General features: G+C 41.5%; 1 protein-coding gene across 2 annotated transcripts in view; it reads left to right on the forward strand.

Annotated features, from left to right (window-relative positions):
- Window positions 1–9,372, forward strand: part of OGT (O-linked N-acetylglucosamine (GlcNAc) transferase) — a gene marked incomplete at its 5' end in the record, with an annotated part of 35,672 nt that extends 26,300 nt beyond the window's left edge. For both annotated transcript variants that reach the window (XM_079727773.1, XM_079727772.1), the window contains 4 exons: window positions 1,103–1,255; window positions 3,135–3,387; window positions 3,611–3,734; window positions 8,628–9,372. In XM_079727773.1, the coding sequence (XP_079583899.1) occupies window positions 1,103–1,255; window positions 3,135–3,387; window positions 3,611–3,734; window positions 8,628–8,802 (705 nt within the window). In that variant the 3' untranslated portion in view covers window positions 8,803–9,372. The remainder of the gene's footprint in view (window positions 1–1,102; window positions 1,256–3,134; window positions 3,388–3,610; window positions 3,735–8,627) is intronic.
- Window positions 9,373–19,153: the final 9,781 nt, after the last annotated feature.

Here is a 19,153-nt window from a genome sequence, read left to right on the forward strand (position 1 = left end):
ATAATGAAGTATGTGCTGAGTAAATACTGGGTTGGCCAAGAAGTTCGTTCAGGTTTTTTGTAAGCTTGTATGAAAAATCCGAATGAACTTTTTGGCCAGCCCAATATTGTATATTGCATACTTGAATAAGTGAATATGTAGCTCTGTCAAGAGATCATAAGGCAAGGATCTCTGACCTCTTTAGGAGTTAACAGTTTTAGTGGTATAGCAGTTGATACAAAGAATGCTTGAAATGAATTAAGGTAAAGGAATTAATCGCCCGTAATGTGTATTGGGCCTGAACTGTCCTTTGAAACAATAGGGCAGACATGCTTGACTTAAGGAAAAATATACTTCTTGAAGTGCACAGGTACAAAGAATTTTGAGTGTAGAACAACACAATGCCCATAATGTATGAGATGTCCATCACACCTGGAATAGTTACATAACAAGGTAAGAGTACCCAGATGTGTGGGAATTGCAAGATAAGACTGTAATTGTATATGTAGATGCTCAGAAACAGTGCTGAACAATGTGAGGAGAGGCAGTCTTAGTAGAGATTTTTCAGTAATTTAAGTTTAGTCTTGAAAGGTGGGTGTGATTTAGAAAAGGATATTTCGTACATGGAGAAAAGAGTAAGCAAAAGCTTGCTGTTGGACTAATAGGGTTTTGAAGAGAACTTTTTGGCTAGAGTGAGATGTTTCATAGTGCAGTCCCCCCCAGATTAAGATAATGCTCTAACTTTTTTCCTTTAACTTAATGTGTCATTAATATATTCTCATTATAGTTGAGTGACATGACTTTTAATGGTTATACCACTTTGTATCGTAAGGATTGTTTATTGATTGAAAAATAATCAGACTGGGGACTTCCCTAGTGGTCCAGTGGTTAAGACTCCGTGCTCCCAATGCAGGGGACCTGGGTTCGATCCCTGGTCAGGGAACTAGATCCCGCATGCCGCAACTGAAGACCCTCTATACTGCAATAGTGCAACGAAGATCCTGCGTGCCGCAACTAAGACCTGAAGCAGCCAAATAAATAAATAAACAAATATTGAAAAGAAAAGAAAAATATCGGACCATGTTTACTTTAAATATAATCATATATTTTTTTCTTGTTCTAGATCAACAATAAGGCTGCCACTGGAGAGGAGGTTCCCCGTACCATTATTGTAACCACACGTTCTCAGTACGGGTTACCAGAAGATGCCATTGTGTACTGTAACTTTAATCAGTTATATAAAATTGACCCATCTACTTTGCAGATGTGGGCAAATGTGAGTGTGCGTAGATTCATTATTAATGTCTAGAGATTCTAGTAAAGATTCTGTATATAGGTCGTCTTGCTGAGGCTGCCCCCCATCCTCCCATTCAGGAGCTATTGTGCTAGATTATTGCGATAATCTTCAAAAGAGCTGTAGATTTCAGCAATTTTTGATTTGTCCTTCAAGTGTCTAAATATCATATTATGAGCTTTTAAAATTTATGTGTTCAAATGCAGGGATCAGCAAACGTTTTCTTAAAAGGCCAGGTGGTAAATATTTTTGGTTTTGCAGTCCATCCTCTCTGTCACACCTACTCAATTCTGCCATTGTAGCAAGAAAACACCATACTCATTATATAAATGAATGAGTGTAGGTATGTTCCAATAAGTTTTTATTTACAAAAACAGGCAATATGCCAGATTTGGCTCATAGGCTATAGTTTGCCAACCCGTGGTCTAAGCTGATAGCAAAGCTGTTACGTATACTCATCCACATTTTACATCATTCTTGCAATATTGTAGAGTTAGAACCAGGAAGGAATTGACTTATGGCATTACTTCTCAGTTATTTCATCATAGCAGTTTGCATAAGCAGGACCTCTGAAGGTTCTAAACTTTGCTATCCATATCTGCCTCTTTTTCCATAGAGCTAAAATGGAGATAATTCTTGGTTGACTTTTTTTCTGATTAATATCTGGGTTTTTTGGTCTGTTTTCTTTTTTTAAAGGAGGAGGGAGGGTGGAGAAGAGGAAGCAGATGAGTACAGGTTTACTATCCCTGAATCTTCACCTCCCCATTTCAAAAAACCTGAAAACCAAAAGCATCTTCATAAGTTTGTGGTAAATTTATTTGGTTGGCAGCCACACTGCCTGAACTGATGTTAGGCTATTTATGGTTCTTTATTTATTCCATTAGTATGAATATTCCTACATCTTGATTCAGAGATACTAATATGTTGGTTTGCAGGGAGTTGCCGCTGAGAGTGTTAGGTAATTTATATATACTGTACTACTTTTTAAAAATATGAAATATTCTAAATTCTGAAATCCATCTGTTCTCACGGCTTTCAGAGACGGGATGGTGAACTTGTATGATACATTGAGTAGATGTAGGTCTAAATCGGGTTGGCAAACTATGGCCGATGAGCCAAACCCAGTCCACTGCTTGTTTTTTTTGTTTGTTTTTTTATTTTGGCAGTGTGGCATGCGGAATCTTAGTTCCCTGACCAGGGATCGAACCTGAGCCCCCTGCAGTGGAAGCACGGAGTCCTAACCACTGGACCACCAGGGAAGTCCCAGCTGCTTGTTTTTGTAAATAAAATTTTACTGACACACAGCCATGCCTACTTACTTATATATTGTCTATGGCTACTTTCCAGTGACAAGGGCAGAATTGAATAGTTTTGACACAGTCCATGTTGGCATCAAAGGCAAAAGTATTTGCTCTCTGGTCCTTTACAGAAAATGTCTGCTGACCCCGGATCTAGATTAGGCAAATAAAGTTTGGCAAGTGTGAACTAACTTTATTTGTTGTACCATGGTGGGGGATTTAAAATTTGAAATGGAAAATTCCTATCATGGACAAAAACCACTCCTAGTATCAATTCCCACAGGACATAGCTGCCTCAGATTTTGCCAATTAGTAACCTGTTTTGTGTCTTCTTGCATCAATCTCCTCTTTCTTTGAACTGTCTTTGGGGACAGCTAAGCAGAACAGGAACCTATAATTCAGTCGATCTAATTCATCTATGTGAAAGAAAGACTTAAGTTCACGGTAGACTGCTATCTGGGTGAAAAGAATAGAGTATGGTAGAATTACTAGAAATTTATGGGAACCTTTCTTGAGAAGGGCAGAGCTGCTATTAATACTTGCTCTTGTTTTCCCTATTTTAGATTCTAAAGCGTGTTCCCAATAGTGTACTGTGGCTGTTGCGTTTTCCAGCAGTAGGAGAACCTAATATTCAACAGTACGCACAAAATATGGGCCTTCCCCAGAACCGTATCATTTTTTCACCTGTTGCTCCTAAAGAGGAACATGTTCGGAGAGGCCAGCTGGCTGATGTTTGCTTGGACACTCCACTCTGTAATGGACACACCACAGGGATGGATGTCCTTTGGGCAGGGACACCCATGGTGACTATGCCAGGTGAGTTGCTTCCTTGTTCTTTTTAAAATCTCCTTGGGAGAGACACTTCCAGGTGAAATCATGTGTACTAGAAGCAACATTTAGGGCAAGATGATAGAAAATGAGACTTGTTCAAGTCTGAACACTCTTCATCTGCATCGTGTGGATATTTAACATAAATAACATTCATAACTGTGTGCTATTTGCATTCTCAGATGTGCAGTTGTTATCTTTCTTATTGCAGGAGAGACTCTTGCTTCCCGAGTTGCAGCTTCCCAGCTCACTTGTTTAGGCTGTCTTGAGCTTATTGCTAAAAATAGACAAGAATATGAAGACATAGCTGTGAAACTGGGAACTGATCTAGAATAGTAAGTAAACTTTTCCATGAACAAATTTTATGGTGAGGTGAAGGAAACAAGAAAAATTCAGACAGAATATAGGTGTTATGAAGTGAAATCATAAAATAAGGGTAATGTAAAATAAATGAATTAGTTGTATGCTCTCTGGATGGGAGAAGGACTTTTTATTATTTTATTTTTTAATTTAATTTAACTTGTTATTTATTTTTATGGCCGCGCCATGCGGCATGCGGGATCTTACTTCCTCGGCCAGGGATCGAACCTGTGCTTCCTGCAGTGGAAGCATGGAGTCTTAACCACTGGACCGCCAGGGGAGTCCTGAGAAGAATTTTTTAAACTTTCATAAATGAAGTGATCATTAGGTTTCACTATGTAAAGAGTAAATGGCTGAATAAAAGTAAGTCAAGAGAATTAAAAGATGTAAACTAGCTATACTTCAATAAAAAAAAAGAAAAAGGCAAACAAGAGGGAAAAAAATGTGTTCCTTAATGTCAAATATTAATAGCCTGGCTATATAAAGACTGAAGAATATTTACATTTTAAATCCCTTAATAGGAAAGTAAGCAAAGAAATGACAACTGACTAAAGTAGAAATACAAATGGTTAACAAGAAAGTTTCAACCTCTGTAGTAGAAATAAATATTTATTTTTTAATTTATTGGCCTTGCCACCTGCCTTGTGGGATTTTAGTTCCCTGGTCAGGGATTGAACCCACGCCCACGGCATTGAAAGTGTGGAGTCCTAACCACTGGACCACCAGGGAATTCCCTAGTAGAAATAAATTAAAATAACATTGAGGTATACCCATTATTTAACTATAAAATAAAAGATTTTTAATATGATACCAGTGATGAGGGAGCATTGAGGTGCTGACCTTTTCATACATTGGTGAGTAAATTGGTAGTCTTTTCAGAGCCCTAAAAAAAAAAAAAAAAGCTAGACTTTTGACCCTAAGAATATCCTTGTAATAATAATTGGGCACGACTTAAATGCCCCCAAATGGGTGGGAATTAGATGATGCTTAGATAAATGATGCTTTATCCATACAATAAAATAGTGTTTATCTTTTTTTTTTTTTTTTTTTTTTTTTTTTTTTGCGTTACAGGGGCCTCTCACTGTTGTGGCCTCTCCCATTGCGGAGCACAGGCTCCGGACGCACAGGCTCAGCGGCCATGGCTCACGGGCCCAGCCGCTCCGCGGCATGTGGGATCTTCCCAGACCAGGGCACAAACCCGCGTCCCCTGCATCGGCAGGCGGACTCGCAACCACTGCGCCACCAGGGAAGCCCCAATAGTGTTTATCTCTTAAATGAGATTTTTCTTTGGGTATTACGTGTGATTTTTTTCTTTGTGTTTTCTGACAAGTAGCATATTATGTAGAAGTTTAAAGAAGCACCCTCTTTGAGTCAGACTTCCTGGGTTTGAATCCAGGCTCTCTCACAAGCTTTGTGACTTTGGACAAGTTAGTTTCTATGTGCCTTGGTTTTTCCATCTGCAAAATGGGGATGAATGATAGTACCTACCTTGCAGAGATGTGAGGATTAAAAAAAACTGTTCCCGGTCAGAATGGCCATCATCAAAAAATCTACAAACAGTAAATGCTGGAGAGGGTGTGGATAAAAGGGAACCCTCTTGCACTGTTGGTGGGAATGTAAATTGTTACAGCCACTATGGAGAACAGTATGGTGGTTCCTTAAAAAACTAAAAATAGAACTACCATATGACCCAGCAATCCCACTCCTGGGCATATACCCTGAGAAAACCATAATTCAAAAAGAGATGTACCACAATGTTCACTGCAGCTCTATGTACAATAGCCAGGACATGGAAGCAACCTAAGTGTCCATTGACAGATGAATGGGTAAGGAAAATGTGGCACATATATACAATGGAATATTACTCAGCCATGAAAAGAAACAAAATTGAGTTATTTGTAGTGAGGTGGATGGACCTAGAGACTGTCATACAGAGTGAAGTCAGAAAGAGAAAGACAAATACCGTATGCTAACACACATATGGAATCTAAAAAAAAAAAAAACGTTCTGAAGAACCTAGGGGACAGGACAGGAATAAAGATGCAGACGTAGACAGTGGACTTGAGGACGTGGGGAGGGGGAAGGAAGGGTAAGCTGGGACGAAGTGAGAGAGTATCATTGACATAGATACACTACCAAATGTAAGATAGATAGCTAGTGGGAAGCAGCCGCATAGCACAGGGGGAGATCAGCTCGATGCTTTGTGACCACCTAGAAGGGTGGGATAGGGAGGGTGGGAGGGAAACGCAAGAGGGAGGGGATATGGGGATATATGTATACATATAGCTGATTCACTTTGTTATACAGCAGAAACTAACACAACATTGTAAAGCAATTATACTCCAATAAAGATGTTTAAAAAAAGAAAAGAAGTGTTCCATGTGAAGCACTTAACAACAGTTCTTGGTACATAGCAAGCATTCAACAGATGTATGTTAAGCATTTATTTATCATTTTCAAAATTTTCTCCCCTGAACATCATATACAGCTAAGAAAAACTAGTGAAAACTTTGAGCCCAGGCATTAAAAAATTAAGATTCATGTCCATCATCCCAGAGATAACTACAATAAATAATTTAGTGTATTTTCTTTTTGGAACTTAGTTGATTTCATACAATACTTTTTCCCAACATTTTATTATGAAAATTCAATTTTATAATAAACACTTATATACCTACCACCTAGCTTCTGCCACTGATAATTTTACTGTACTTTTATTACATTTATTCCATCTGTTTATTCCTATATCCATTTAGACATCCACCTTATTTGAAGTAAATTGCAGATATCAGTATTCTTCTCCCTAAATACTTCAGAGTGGCCATCATTAACTAGAGTTTAATACTTGTTTCTTTTGAGGCAGAATTTATATACAGTGTATACACAAATCTTTTTTTAAATTAATTTACTTTTTTAGTTGAAGTATAGTTGATTTACAGTGTTGTTTCTGGTGTACAGCAAAGTTGATTCAGTTATATATATATATTATATACACATGTATATTCTTTTTCATATTCTATTCCATTATGGTTTATTATAGGATATTGAATATAGTTCTCTGTGCTGTACAGTAGGACCTTGTTGTTTACTTTATCTACAGTAGTTTGTACCTGCTAATCCCAAATTGGAATACACAAATCTTAAGTGAGTTTTGAGAAATACCTTTATAACCCAGGCTTCCAACAGCATGTATAACATTACCATCACTCCAGAAAGTTCCTTCACACCCCTTCTCAGTTGGTTCTCCTCACCAACCCTCAGAGACAACCACTGTTCTGAATTTTTTTTCCACCATAATTTATTTAGTCTTGCCTTTCTAGAACCTTATACAAATAGAATCATACAGCATGTACTCTGAAGGCTTCTTTCACTCAGGATAATGTTTTGAGATTCATCCATGTTGTTGGCTCGTATCAGTAGTTTATTCCCTTTTATTGCTGAGTAGTATTTCAGTGTATGGATGCACCACAGTTTAACCATTCTATTGACGTACAGAACTTTATTTATTTATTTATTTTAGAATTTATTTTATTTATTTTTGGCCACTTTGGGTCTTCATTGCTGTGCGCGGGCTTTCTCTAGTTGCGGCGAGCGGGGGCTGCTCTTTGTTGTGGTGTGCGGGCTCCTCATTGCGGTGGCTTCTCTTGTGGAGCACGGGCTCTAGGTGCACAGGCTTCAGTAGTTGTGGCATGTGGGCTCAGTAGTTGTGGCTTGTAGGCTCTTGAGCGCAGGCTCAGTAGTTGTGGCGCACGGGCTTAGTTGCTCCACGGCATGTGGGATGTTCCTGGACCAGGGCTCGAACCTGTGTCCCCTGCATTGGCAGGCGGATTCTTAACCACTGCACCACCAGGGAAGCCGACATAGAGAACTTTAAAAATAACACAAAGGTATTTTTATTTGGAAGATAACATTAATATGGTCATGGTTGGGTTGAGGCCAACAGATATGCATAGCTGTTTTACTAGTTCTGGCACAAAAAAAATATTAAAACAACCTTTTTATTCATTGTTTTAAAAAATGCACAGGAGTATTCCAGCTTCTGGTTCTAAAGTAATAACTCTCTCTGTATAAGAATAGTCTCATGACAAATGATATATTCACAACAGGAGGAGAGAGAGAATTCTATCCTCTTTCCCCAGAAGAATTGATTGCTTTTTTTTTCCTGTTTCTGAACAGAGCCATAGTCTTGGTGATATTAGGAACACTTTTTTTTTTATATCTAAATAAACAACTCAGTTCATGTACAAGGGGAAAATTAAAGCAGTAGACGTACTGCATTTTTTCCCCTTGAGTGTTTTCCTATTTCATTAAAACATTCATAAAACGAATGCTTCCATCTTATGTTTGTGCCTTAGCTATTGTAAATGATGCTTCAGTGAACATCTTTGCATGGTCAGGTATGTCTGCATCTCTGATTATTTCTGTTGAATAGATTTAAAAGTGTTATTGATAGGTCATAGGGTTATGAACATTTATGGTTCTAATAGACACATTGCTAAGTTGCGTATTAAAAGGGTAAACAGTTTATGTTCTAACCAGTAGTACGTAGGAATAGACGTGTCATTGCTAAGTCTTATTTTTATTTTAAAGGTAGAAATAAGATGAAGTGGAGAAAGCATGGTGTCTCTTGGATATGATTATTTAGGAAAGAACAGTTTTTTCAGGGGACGTGGAGGTGAACTCCATTATAAGTGTTTAACATTATGTTAGCTGTGACCTTTCACTTTTTTAGCATTGAGGTAAGGGAGGGCCAATCAGAAGAGAAAGTTTGGTTATATAATTTACCATAAAGGTGTCTAGGTGTTTATGGGGGCTAGTTCTGAGTTTCTGCTCTGATTTGTAAACTTTGATCTCTTTTTATTATTCAGCCTGAAGAAAATTCGTGGCAAAGTCTGGAAGCAGAGAATATCTAGCCCTCTGTTCAACACCAAACAATACACAATGGAACTAGAGCGGCTCTATCTACAGATGTGGGAGCATTATGCAGCTGGCAACAAACCTGATCACATGATTAAGCCTGTTGAAGTCACTGAGTCGGCCTAAATAATGACTGTGTGCACAGGAGAATTACCCCTGTACCTGAGCCTCAACCTTCTGGGGGAAAGGGAACTACTTTTTACTTATCTGTACAATATCATGTTGCAGATGGGTGACAGACAATGATAAGAAATAGCACAGCCAGACTTGCTTCCTGCATGATCATGATAGGGAGAGACACAAGAGATGGGAAACTGCTGTTCCACAAGGAGTCTCCATAGAATTTTGCAGCAGCCGGGTGTTGCATAAGTCTGGAAGGTCTGATCTCCCTTGGTCTTCCATGGGATGGATGGTTAGTGTGGAAGGGAGATAGAGATTGCCCAGCCGTTTTGTGATTATCATGGATTGATTGAGTCTTCTGAATTATTTTTTTTCTTTATATTTTGGGTATTGGAGCTTCTAAAAATGTTTGGTTTCAGGTATTTTTATTCATGTGAAGTATATATGATTCTCTTGAGATAAGGTTTTAAGCTAAAATATTCCTTGTTTTAGTTTCTGAACTCTACAGATAAATGGGGACTTTGCTGGTGTAGTCTTTTTATAGGTTTTATAAACCACTTGAGCCTATATCAGTCATTTTAGTGTCTGGCATAATGTTTGGAACTCTCAGTGCTTTGTTGGTTTGTAGATGATGGCTTCAATTCTTTTTCTGGTCCGTTTCCTTCTTCCCTTCCCCCCACTTTAGAAATTCTCCTGTAACTTGGCTAACAAAAAACCAAGTCTGATTCAAAACCTCCCAGAGTGTTTCTCTTAAACACATCATCTGGTGCCAAATGAAGATTCTTAGGAGTGATTATTAATTATGAAGGGCACAGTTGTGGTACTGTCACTGATGATAATAATAATAGATTTTTGGCCTAGAGTTTTGACCTATTTCACCAGTGTTTTACTGTTGACTGCCCCTCTATGCTGCTTCCAAAAGTGATAGTGTGTGATAAGATTTTTACTTTCATTTCTAAAGTTTGCTTTTTTTTTTAAGTGAGTCCTGTTCTTCCTTTTTCTTTCAGCAGAAATGAAATCCCAGGTAAGTATAAGTATTCAAATATTTGATCAGTAAGTCACAGTTATCTCCAGTACATTAAATAACTTTCATCAAAAAACATGTTATAGGTAAAAAGCTCTGAAGGACCAGCTATGTATATGATAATTATGTTTCAGACCTTCTAGGGTATTATATATAATAACTTGTCTTCTGGACGTGGTCTTGAAGTCTTTATGGATTCAGCCTCAGTAGTAGCGAACTGCACTGCTACTTGGTTTGGAGTACAAATTAGACTTTAGCCCTCCTGGAGGTTGAGTTTTTGGTATTGAAAACCATAGGAATGAAATCATTGTATTTCAACAAAGGATCGAGGGCTTGAGGCTTAAACAAGCCAACATATGAATATATGTTTTTGTCTTGCTGTACTGCACATATGCTGTCTAGTAACAGATATTTTGTCTGCTAGTAGTGTTCTAGATTATGTCTTTCCAAAGTGCTGAGGCAGTGCACCTATTCTGTAGTTGCAGCTGATGCCTGAATGTATCCTAGCTGACAAATTGATTAATAAGAACTTGAATTTCTGAAAGATTTGTACTGTTAACCAAAATCTGAGCAAGGAGTCTCAAATGTAATTCTTAGCCAGAATTACATGTTAATGAACCATTTAACAGTGTAAATCAAGGAACATCAGTGTAGGGATTTCTTTTAATTTATTTTTTACCTGCTTGAAATATCAGTTAAAGGTTGCCAGCTTGGTTGCAGATGAACGGACGTTTGAAGTTCACCAAACTACTTAATGTGGAATAGGATAATAGACTTTCAACGCCCTCAAGGCTGTGACCTTGCAGCCATTTTACATAGCACATCATCCTCCTATAGGGATGAACCTTTCCCTGGCCTGAAAAGTAGCCGCTCTGGTTGAAGCTTTGCTTATTGTAACAGGCTTTTGTTTCCAGGTAACATGTCTGTGGAAGACTTAATTCTGAATAGAGTTATAGATATTACTGGAAACTAATTGTTTTTTCTATTATACTCTGCTTTATCAAAAAAGTAAAACATTTAAATTGTGCTACAGAAATTCAGATGTTGTCTTGCAATCTTTAAACAATAAATGAATGATTTGCCCTTAATATGGCTGATGTATTTTGTGTTCTGTTAAATTGAGCATTGGATGGAATAATAGGGTCCTCCAGTGATGAAATCTATATTTGAACAGCTCCAAACAACAAAAGGACCAGATTTCCCTACAGTGCAGCTATGATAGTAAGAATTATTTTGTTTTCTCAGCCAAGTGTGGTGGAGCATGGGTCAGGTTGGTGTATGATCCATTAAGACTTAACAAAGCCTGAGACTCCCAGCACACGCATTTGTGTTTGTTCTTGTTCAGCTTATAACCATTCTGGCTTCTTCATCTACCCTTGTAGTCTCATTCTTTTATGTGGACTATTCCTTCCCACTCTGTATGGTGATTGAACTCAACCACCAGTATGAGGGAGGAGGATATCCATGCATCAGGGACCAGAACAGGCTGTTTAGCTGCCTGTTTTCTCAGAGATATAACCAATTTTTTTTCAATAAAATGTTAGGTAATTTACCTCGCAAGTTCTGTGGATTGAGACCCTCAAAGCCCTAATGTGGGTTAGTGTTTGTTTCTTGGAAGATGGGGCAAGAAAGATGTCCAGCAGATTAGTCATAAGCTCTTTTTTTTTCTAATATCTGTTTGTTTATTTGACTGCATCGGGGCTTAGTTGTGGCATGTGGGGTCTTTTCCTTGTGGCGCGCAGGGTCTTTTCGTTGTGGCGCACGGGCTTCTCTAGTTGTGGCGTGCGGGCTCTAGAGTGTGTGGGCTCAGTAGTTGCGGCGTGCAGGTTTAGTTGCCCCACGGCATGTGGGATCTTAGTTCCCCTACCAGGGATTGAACATGTGTCCTCTGCATTGGAAGGTGGATTCTTAACCACTGGACCACCAGGGAAGTCCCCATAATTAAGTTCTTACCCCCACCCTCTTCTATCTATTAGGAATCTGCGTCAGTTATTTCCAGTCTACTTCAGCTCCTCCTGCCTTCAGTCTAAAGGAGTTGCTTCTGCACCTTGAATAAACTTGTGTAACTTACCATTTGATTCCAATCCTAAACCCACTCTTTACTTGAAGCACATGCCTCTTAATATTAACTACAGCTAATGTTCAGATTCTTTGCCCAAACCTCTGAGGCACACAGTTATGTAAGCCCCATTTTTATGGAATAGGCTTGTAGAGGTAAATTTGCAAGTTTGTTGTAAGTGATAAGGTTATAATGATAAGCCCTTCTTATCCCATTCCCTATCAACTCAGAAAGTACCTTTTTTTTTTTTTTTTTTTTGCAGTACTCGGGCCTCTCACTGCTGTGGCCTCTCCCGTTGAGGAGCACAAGCTCCGGACGCGCAGGCTCAGCGGCCATGGCTCACGGGCCCAGCCGCTCCGTGGCATGTGGGATCCTCCCGGACCGGGGCACGAACCCATGTCCCCTGCATCGGCAGGTGGACTCTCAACCACTGCGCCACAGGGAAGCCCCAGAAAGTACCTTTTTATATGTAGGCAGTTTGGTGCTTAAGATTAACTAGTGCTGCTGGAATTTGCATTCTAGCTCCCTGCCACTTTTTAGCCATGTGATCTCTGTAAAATGAGTGCTAACACTGCCTACTTTTTAAAAGTGTCGTAAGGATTAAATCCATATAAAAACACTTGGAACAGAGCCTAGCATGAAATAAGCTCAATGTCATTAATGTTTTTAAATGCAGGGACGTTTTATATGTATTCTGTTGGCCAAATGCTTAAATTATGAGATGTATGGGTTTTTGCCAGAGAAACGGGCACAATCTAGAAAGGCTTTGCTGCCCCCGTTTGTTATTCTTGGTGTGTCGGGAGTGAGTGCCAGAAAGCTTCAAGTAACTAATTTCTCTTTATCTCCAGAGTTCGGAGGGGTCTGGAAGCAAACATCATAGTTCAGTGTTGCCTGGCACTTTTGGGTTGCTGCCTCACTCTTATCAAGGGGTCTGACCGCTCCCCCCACCTCCCTCCCGCACCTCTGCTTTGTTTGGAGGGAGGCTAATGGACTAGTTGGGCAAATCAAGCAAGGAATGGGGCTCGCTTATCCAAGTCCTCACAAGGATGAAACTTTGTTCGGGAGGATTCGACTCGGTTCTTCCCTGTCGCCCCCAAAATTAATTTGGGGATCACCAAACTACAGAAATGGGCTTGTACCCTGTGTGTGAAATGGTACGTTCTGGTAAAATTAGCGATACCTCGTGGAAGTGGTAACCTTGATTCCGGAAGCACTATAACTGGGTGCCAAGTTTGAGTTCATAGCTGCGAAATTGCCTAGTTACTGCACTGTGATAGGTGGGTACAGAGAAGGCAGGAATACGTCAGTTCCGCTGAGCCTGGGCTCTATAAAAATGGCGTGTTTCACAGTTGCTCGGTACCTTGCACACCTTCCACTCCCGGTCATAGGAGAGCGGTGGTGATTCGATCGGGCCAGAGGTCTCAGAAGCAGGTAGGTGAAGGGAGAGTACCGAAGCGGAAACAATCTTCACGCTCGTCCTAGTTGAGCTGACAAAGTCAGGACCACCGTAAGCCCTGGATACTCTGTCCGTGAGCCTTGAGACTGAGATTTTGGCAAAATATTTTGCCCGTTTCCACTTAAAGCTTTTGGAAGAAGGAATTTTTGTGTGTTAGTGATATTAACTCCGCTAAAGCAAAGATGGGGGATGGGGGGCAGAGATACCAATTGGTGCATTAGGGAGTAGAGGCCTGGGAGGTGGCGTACAGTTGTAGGGGGCACTCTAGGCCTGAGTGGTGGAAGGCCAGCAGGCTGATAGAGGTTGGAGTAACGTGTGGAAGTAGGGGCAGGTGGAGGGTGGGTAGGGGTGTGCGTGGGGGGGGGTCGATGCCTGATCAGCTAGGGGCGAGAGACGGGCGTGGGAGCGGGGAGCGGAGGAGTCAAGGCCCAATTGGTGCAAGGCCGGCTGGGGGCGCTGGGAGGCGAGATGGGGGGATGGGTCTAGGACTGATGGTGCAAAACTGCCAGGAGGGGGGAGGGCTCCAGGCCTGTTGGTGTAAGACTTCGTGGGGAGAGAAGGCGAGAGTGGCGGGGGCGAGGGTGGGGGTGGGGGGAGGGGAGGAGTCGAGACTTGATTGGTGCAAGGCTGGCTGGGGGCGCTGAGATGGGGGAGGAGTCTAGGCTTGATTGGTGCAAAGCTGGCGGGGGCGGGGCGGGGGGGGCGCGGTGTTGGGGGCGGTGGAGAGGTGGAGGGGCCTTAGAGGGGAGGTGGAGAGGGTGGAGCTTCGAGGCGGCAGAGTGTGATGGTAAGCGGAGGGTTTGGGGCCCAGCTGGGGCGGAAGGTGGAGGTGTGGGGGGAGGGTGACCTGATTCCCTGCGTGAGTAGGGGGATGGGGAGAGTGTGAGTTGGATTGAGGTGTGTGTCGGGGTGTGGCCTGGTCTGTGTAAGACGGGCTATGAGCAGGAGTAGGGAGGTGGTGGAGGGTACGGGGGTGGCGTGGGTGGGGGTGGGAGCGTGTGAAAGCCTGATGGAAGACTTCCTTGGGGCATGAGGCGGGAGTAGGGGGAATGAAGATGTGGGGACAGGGGAGGGCCGGTGGTGATGTAGGGGGTGGTGGGAATACATTTGGGGTCAGAAGAGCATTGGGCCGGGGACAGAGTAGTACATGCTAAAAGCCTTACAGTGGGAGAAAATTGATCTGGGGGCTGATAAATGAATGATTGTCCTCCCCGCACATCTCTATAACAGCTGGCGGTTGAGGTAGCTTAACATCAGGGGCCGCTGTGGGCTTTGGGCTTTCTAATGGATCAACGAAGAACCTTGGTGGGGCAAGGTGGGAGAAAGGTCAGCAATAAACAAATTTAAATACTTCTCATTTCATAGAGCAAAGTTTTGGCTTTAAGTTGGGGTGAAGAAGCTGCTCAAAGGTAAATGCAGAATGTAGAAACATCTAACTGGTTCTGGTTTCCTTTCAAACGTATATCCTTATCCTGACTACAGACGTGGACATGTCCGAAAGAAAGGATGGGCGTTGGAAGATCCAGGATGATTATTGGTGAGATTTGAAAAATTCTCTTTTCTCTTAGTTTAGTCTTACTCTGTTGGCAAAACGACTTTCTCAAAAAGTATATGTTTATGTCACTTAGAGTCTACAGAGTGTATAATTTGGTTAGTCATAAAATGAGAATTGTGAAAAGAGAGCTTAGAATCATGGGGGTCCAGCTCTATCCAATGCATGAATCCTCTGTATAACAGCTCTTTTAGTGGCCAGGAGTGTACAACTTCATGAAGCAACACAATGCAGTGTTGAATATGTGTAATTTCTAGAAAGTTCTTCATTCTGGTGAATTTCAAATCTGTCCTTTTGTTACTGCCAGTGTTCGCAGTGCTGCCTTCTTGAGGTACACAGGTGAAGTATTTTACTTCTGGGATAGGTATTTTAGGATAGTTGCCTCATCTCCTCTAAGTCTTCATTCTCCCAGAACACTGCTCTATTTTCCTCCTTCACAGGTAAGATAAACATACAGATAAGTGTCTGGTATGGGAGGAGTAGAGACCATAGAATAGAGAGTCTGGAAATAGACCCAAATACACATGAAAATTTAGTTCATGATGAAAAAAATGACATTTCAAGTCAGTGGGGAAAAGATGGACTCATTGACAAATAATTCGAAGATAATTGGTTGACCATTTGGAAAACAATAAGAATTGGATTCTTACCTCATCACTCCTTATACCAAAGTAAATTACACTTGGATAAAAATTTTTTTTTTTTTTTTTGTGGTATGCGGGCCTCTCACTGTTGTGGCCTCTCCCGCTGCGGATTGCAGGCTCCGGATGCTCAGGCTCAGCGGCCATGGCTCACGGGCCCAGCCGCTCCGCAGCATGTGGGATCTTCCCGGACCGGGGCACAAACCCGTGTCCCCTGCATCGACAGGCGGACTCTCAACCACTGCGCCACCAGGGAAGTCCCTGGATAAAATATTTAAAAATAAAAAAATGAAACCATTAAAAATGCTAGAAAATATAGCTGGATTTTGTTTCCAGTAATTTTGGATTGGGGAAGGTCTTTCTAAATTTGATATCTAACAAAAGCATAAAAATGACAACAAACTGGAAAAATATTTTTATTACTTATGATAAAAGGCTATCTTCCTGGGCTTCCCTGGGCTACTCTTTGGTGCAGTGTGCGGGCTTCTCATTGAGGTGGCTTCTCTTGTTGCAGAGCACGGGCTCTAGGTCCGCAGGCTTCAGTAGTTGTAGCACATGGGCTCAGTAGTTGTGGCTCACGGGCTCTAGAGCGCAGGCTCAGTAGTTGCGGTGCACAGGCTTAGTTGCTCCGCGGCATGTGGGATCTTCCCAGACTAGGGCTTGAACCCGTGTTCCCTGCATTGGCAGGCGGATTCTTAACCACTCTGCCACCAGGGAAGTCCCCTAATATGATTTCTTAGTCCTTTCATGATAGAGTGCTGGTTAAGCAACGAAGACCCAATGCAGCCAAAAACAAATAAATAAATTTATTTTTAAAAAAACTAAAAAACAATCAGTCTTGAAACACTGTCTAGGGACTTGTATTCCTGGTCGTAAATTTTACTTTAGAGGGTGTCTAAAATCTGCCTTCTTTTTGACCTCCTATTTCTTCCTTAGTGCTGTCCTCGGACCTTTTCACTTTTCCTGTTGGTTAGTAGCCAGCCGGGAATGCGATATTTTCTCTTTCGGGATTAGAGTGGGACTCTCTGTTGTGTAACTTTTTTTTTTTTTTGCAGTATGCGGGCCTCTCACTGTTGTGGCCTGTTCCGTTGTGGAGCACAGGCTCCGGACGCGCAGGCTCAGTGGCCATGGCTCACGGGCCCAGCCGCTCTGCGGCATGTGGGATCTTCCCGGACCGGGGCACGAACCCGTGTCCCCTGCATCGGCAGGCAGACTCTCAACCACTGCGCCACCAGGGAAGCCCTGTTGTGTAACTTTTTGTGTCATGTTTCCAATCCCTGATTCCTTTTGCCTGACCTCTAAAAAAAAAAGTGTGTGTGCATGTAACACAAAAATATGTAAAAAGATAAATGAAGTATGAACCACGTTTTAGTTTATATATAGTGTGATATATTGATAATAGGTTTCAAATAACCAAGGTCACGTTTTGACCCATACCTAGGAAACCAAGAGTTTTCTTTCTTGATTAAAAAAAAAGGGACTTGAAGCCTACTACTGAATAAGTCCAGTGTACAGCAATCAATAAATGAATAGGAAACTTAATCAAGGGGGTGAGCCAGCATGTGTCTTGAAAGAATGTATATAAAAGGTATATAAGCAATCCAGTAATCAACCTCAAGGCCAAAATAAAAGTCCACAAGAAGTGGGTAAGGCTAACTTGTTATATGTAAAACCTTATAAATATTATGTAAAACCTTATGTGTATAAAACCATATAAATATATGTAAAGCCTTATAGCTATTATAAGGCTTTCTTCAGCACTTTGGTTTCCTCTGTTAGCTCAATTGTCACAGTAATTCATGATAAGATTACCTATGGGTAGGTCCTACAACTGGAGCCTGGCTCCAGCGTGGAAGTGATGCTTATCGCAGTATGACTTTTCTGAGCTGAATCTTGAGTCCAGTCAAGATAGCTGACAATGTCCAGTCAGCTGCTACCTGGTGAGCTAAAGGACCCCCAGCTGCGGGCTTCCCTGGTGGCGCAGTGGTTAAGAATCTGCCTGCCAATGCAGGGGACACGGGTTCGATCCCTGATCCAGGAAGATGCCACATGCTGCGGAGCAACTAAGTCCATGAGCCACAACTACTGAGCCCACGTGCCACAACTACTGAAGCCCGTGTGCCTAGAGCCCATGCTCCTCAACAAGAGAAGCCACCGCAATGAGAAGACCGCACACCGCAACGAAGAGTAGCCTCTGCTCGCCATAACTAGAGGAAGCCCGCACGCAGCGACGAAGGCCCAGCGCAGCCAAAAATAAAATAAATAAATTAAAAAAAAAAAAGGATCCCCAGCTGCAATGTGTTTTGGTGTCACCTCAGATAGTACAGTTTTCCCTCAGTATCTGTGGGAGATTGGTTCCAGGACCCCTCTCAGATACCAAAATCCTGGATGCTCAAGTCTCTTATATAAAATGGTGTAGTAATTGCATATAACCTATGCACATCTCTAGATGACTTATAATACCTAATACAATGGAAATGCTCCGTAAATAGTTGCCATCGCGCAGCAAATTTAAGTTTTGCTTTTTGGAACTTGCTGGCCAATTTTTTTTTTTTTTTCTGAATGTTTTCCATCGGACGTTGATTGAATCAGCAAATATGGAACCCATGGATATGGAGGGCCGACCATACTGCCAAGCTACAACAACAGGCCAAGTAGCCTGCCGTCGGCGGGGGTAGGATGAGTACTTGGGCCTCTGGCAAATTGCGAGGCAGAGAAGCAAGCGGCCCAACATCAAGGTTCACTGCAGGGGGCAGGTGCAGCTTTGAAATCACGCTCTGTTTGCTCCCCAAGAAATGGACTTCAGCATTTGTCCATTTACTCAGGTGGCAATCCCGATCAGTAGACCCTCTTCAAGCAGCAAAGCCCCAAAAGGTGTTCAACCCCTTGCTCTTTTGCCCTTTTGATTTTTAACTGTAAACTCTGCATCCTCAAGTCCTTTCCCCTGTGGTCCCTTTCTCAGAATTCACTTTCATATCTTTAAATAGAAATATACCACTTGGCAGAAAACAGTCTTCTCACTGATAGCTAATGATACTCAACTAACATTCTTGTCCGGTCTTTGTGCAGTACGGACTGAGCAGCTTGTGACTTCTAATTTTTCTTCTCCTCCCCTATTGTGATCTTCATTTCATAAGCCCTTAAAACCTTTTTGCATTTCAGAAACTCTGATTGATGATTCTTTTCATTTGAGATTTTTGACATTTGGTTGCTTATGACGTTAGTAGCCTTCCTTTAAAACAGAATGTATTTTATTTTGCAGTTACATTCTTACTGTGAACTCAAGCAGTGATGAAGAACTTGATTACGGTAAGTAGAGTCCCCTCAAAGCAGTAATTTACAATTTAAAGCATAATTTAGCCATGTCTCCATAGAGATGACTAAAATGTGATTTGGGACATTTGGTGTAAGCTGTCCTAGGTTTGTCTCCTCTAGGGCTCGTTCTAGATTGGCAAAGCAAAGTTTATTTCCCTACTGTGAGGAGCAGAGGAAGTTCTTTGTGCTTCTTTTCCAATTTGCTTCCTTTACTTTTTTCATTCAAGGTCTCCTTACTTTTATTTCTTCTCTCTCATGGGAGATGTAAGAGTCCACCATAAATTTTGACCAGCTGTAATTTATGGACTTT

The sequence above is a fragment of the Hyperoodon ampullatus genome, assembly GCF_949752795.1.
Source record: "Hyperoodon ampullatus genome assembly, chromosome: X".
Lineage (NCBI taxonomy): Eukaryota > Metazoa > Chordata > Mammalia > Artiodactyla > Ziphiidae > Hyperoodon > Hyperoodon ampullatus.